This window comes from Galeopterus variegatus, unplaced genomic scaffold, assembly GCF_000696425.1.
Source record: "Galeopterus variegatus unplaced genomic scaffold, G_variegatus-3.0.2 Scaffold1230, whole genome shotgun sequence".
Taxonomy (NCBI): domain Eukaryota; kingdom Metazoa; phylum Chordata; class Mammalia; order Dermoptera; family Cynocephalidae; genus Galeopterus; species Galeopterus variegatus.
This window is the reverse complement of record NW_007727341.1, coordinates 559,798-562,655: the sequence shown is the minus strand read 5'-3', so window position 1 is coordinate 562,655 and position 2,858 is coordinate 559,798. Positions and strand designations below refer to the sequence as shown.

Below are 2,858 nucleotides of genomic sequence, written 5' to 3'. Positions count from 1 at the left end.
TTGAGGACCTACTGAGTGCCAACAACTCTGCCAAAGGCAGAGCACAGGTGTTTTTAATGGTGGTATTTTGAATGTAATTAAATCAGGGGTTCATTTAGTTATCAAATTTGAGTGTGTGTCAGTGAACATAATGAGGATAAAGTATGTATATCAAATGGGACTTTCAAAATAAAGGTTCATTTCTCACCCACAAAATGTGTGGTGAGGAGCTTCCTCTTTTTGGAACATCCCTCGTTTGTGGAGGTGGGAGCAGAGAGATGTGGGAAGGTGAGCTTGCTCTAGAACTTTCACTCTGAAGCAAGACCAGCCACTGGTGCCCATGCTTCACTGGCTAATGCAAGGCTTATGGTCACTCCTAATTTCAACAGGGAGGGGTGTGAATAATTATGAGTGGCAATGCAATCTACCCCAGAGGGTAATCCAGTATTTTGTTACTTTTGAATAATAGCTGAGTGCTAATAATACTGCTATAACTATGAATAAGAGCTTTCTCTTTCCAAAAATCACTCATGTTTCCATTTCTGTGGTTATTAGTAAATTCCATTTCTTTCTTTTTCTCTTTTAGAGACTTAAGTAACAACAGAATAAGCACCCTTTCCAATCAGAGCTTCAGCAACATGACCCAGCTCCTCACCTTGTGAGTTTGGAAGTGTGGTACTGCGTATTCATTAATTAATTGCACAGCATGCATTTTCTAGACACTGGACTTTCCTAGTGAACAAGACAGAGTCTGTGCCCTCCAGGAATGTTTCTATTGGGAGAAACAGACAAAATCTTCATTAGTGAACAAATACAGATATTACAAAAAGAAAGGAAGAATAATTTTTGTTTGTGGTGGAGTTAGGGGAGATAGGCTTCTAGGCAAAGACACCTTAGAGAGGGGATGGTTAAGTCCCCAGCATCAGGTAAGGGTGGGCAGAGGGAAGTATTCTAGGTTGTACTTAGGAAATAAATATCTTGTATTAGAAAGACAACACAAAGATGAAATAATATATATTATGTGTAAATATTCTCAATTTATAAGATGCTCAAATAACCCAGTTTTTAACTGCTTTATTTTAAAACTGACGTTTGGCCATTTCTGGGTTCCTGAATAAAACAAATTGGCATATGTGTGCTTTCAGAATTCTTAGTTACAACCGTCTGAGATGTATTCCTCCTCGAACCTTTGATGGATTGAAGTCTCTTCGATTACTGTAAGCATCTTATGTTAAATAAAATACCTTTTTTCTCAGGGATCTGAATTTGGGTTGTGTTTTTAATGATTTAACTGCTTTGTGGATTCTTGGCTATTTTAGTATAAATGCATTAGGATTTAGTATAAATTTGGAAATAGGAAAATCATATCTTACTGTAGGCTTTGATTTAGATAACATACCTCTCTTTTGCACTGCTTGTTGTTGTAGTCATTTAATTGATTATAGATCACATTAAGATGTATTCATTATGTAGCTCCAGTTAATTTTGAAAGATAAGAAAATTTAATTTCTTTAGAAATTACTTAATACATGAATAAATTTTTACTGCAAAATGTACTTAAAACTATGTGAAATAAAACATGATCCTCAATCCCACTCCCCAACCCCAGTATTAACAGTTAGAAGAGTTTCATGTGCTCTTCTGTACTTTTTTGTATGCTTTTGTTTTTATATCCTAATATGTGCATGCCTGTGACTGAATACCTGGATTTTTCACCCTTTTCCTTTTTTTATAATAGGATGTTTTGTTGTTCTACCACTGTCTATTTTTATTTAACATGTGCTTTAGAATATTTTTATTATATACATATTACTTAACTGTATAACTGGGGCAGAGTATTCCATAGGTTGAAGGAACTATTACTTATTTAATCACACTCATCTTTATTATCATTTGGTTTAATTACAAATTTTTATTATTCTATATAGTGTTCTAGTGAGCAACCTGTACATTAATCTTGATGCAAATGTGCTAGCATTTTAGCAATGATTTACAGTGGTGAGGTATTCTCAAGTATATTGCGAGGATACCAAAAGTAACTGTCAAGTTGTCTCCCAAACAAGATTTTGTCAATTTACAAATTTATTTTTTCACCAACTGTTTAGTAAGATTACCTTTTTCAAAGCACTCCTGAGAACACTGATTATTAATCCTTTTATTTTTGTTCATATTACTTATTAAAAATTATTTTCCATTCCAGTTTTAATTTGCATTTCCAATTACTAAAGCATTTGAGTATATATTGTTAATTGAACATTCATGCTTCTTATTCTAATGAGCCTGATCAGATCATTTCCCATTTTCTATTAGATACTCTGTCTATTCCTTGTTAATTTAAATATCTTTATGCACCTACAACTTTACCTTCTGTTTACAGATCTTATGTAAAGGAACTAATCTTAACACTTTATATATTACAACTATTTCCCATTCTGTTTCTTGTATGGAATATTTTATCAGGTGGTTACATTTTATGTTGTCAAATTTTTTTCACTCTTTCCCTTTTTTTGTTTCTGGGTTTTGTATTGTGCTTTTGAAAGTTTTCCCTATCTCATTTTTATAAAAAGGAGCTCTTCTGTGTTTTATTTTACTACATTTTTAGTATTATTTTTATATTAAACTCTTCAATCTGGAATTTATTTTGTGTGTATGACGTGAGATAGGAACTTTTTGCTTTGCCAAATATATTTCCAGTGTACCAAGACTATTTACTGCCTAGGCCTTCTTTTCTGCCCTGAGTTAAAAAGCTTATTATAAACTAAAGTCTTGGGCCAACCCCGTGGCTCACTCGGGAGAGTGTGGTCCTGGGAGCACAGCTGCGCTCCCGCCGTGGGTTCGGATCCTATATAGGGATGGCCGGTGTGCTCACTGGCTGAGCG

At 34.2% G+C, this 2,858-nt stretch overlaps 1 protein-coding gene across 1 annotated transcript in view; it reads left to right on the top strand.

Moving 5' to 3' along the window:
- The window catches only part of SLIT2 (slit homolog 2 (Drosophila)), a 161,771-nt gene that overhangs the window by 90,896 nt on the left and 68,017 nt on the right, over positions 1-2,858 (top strand). Inside the window, 2 exon segments of the mRNA XM_008575750.1 lie at positions 566-637; positions 1,125-1,288. Coding sequence (XP_008573972.1) covers positions 566-637; positions 1,125-1,288 — 236 coding nt within the window.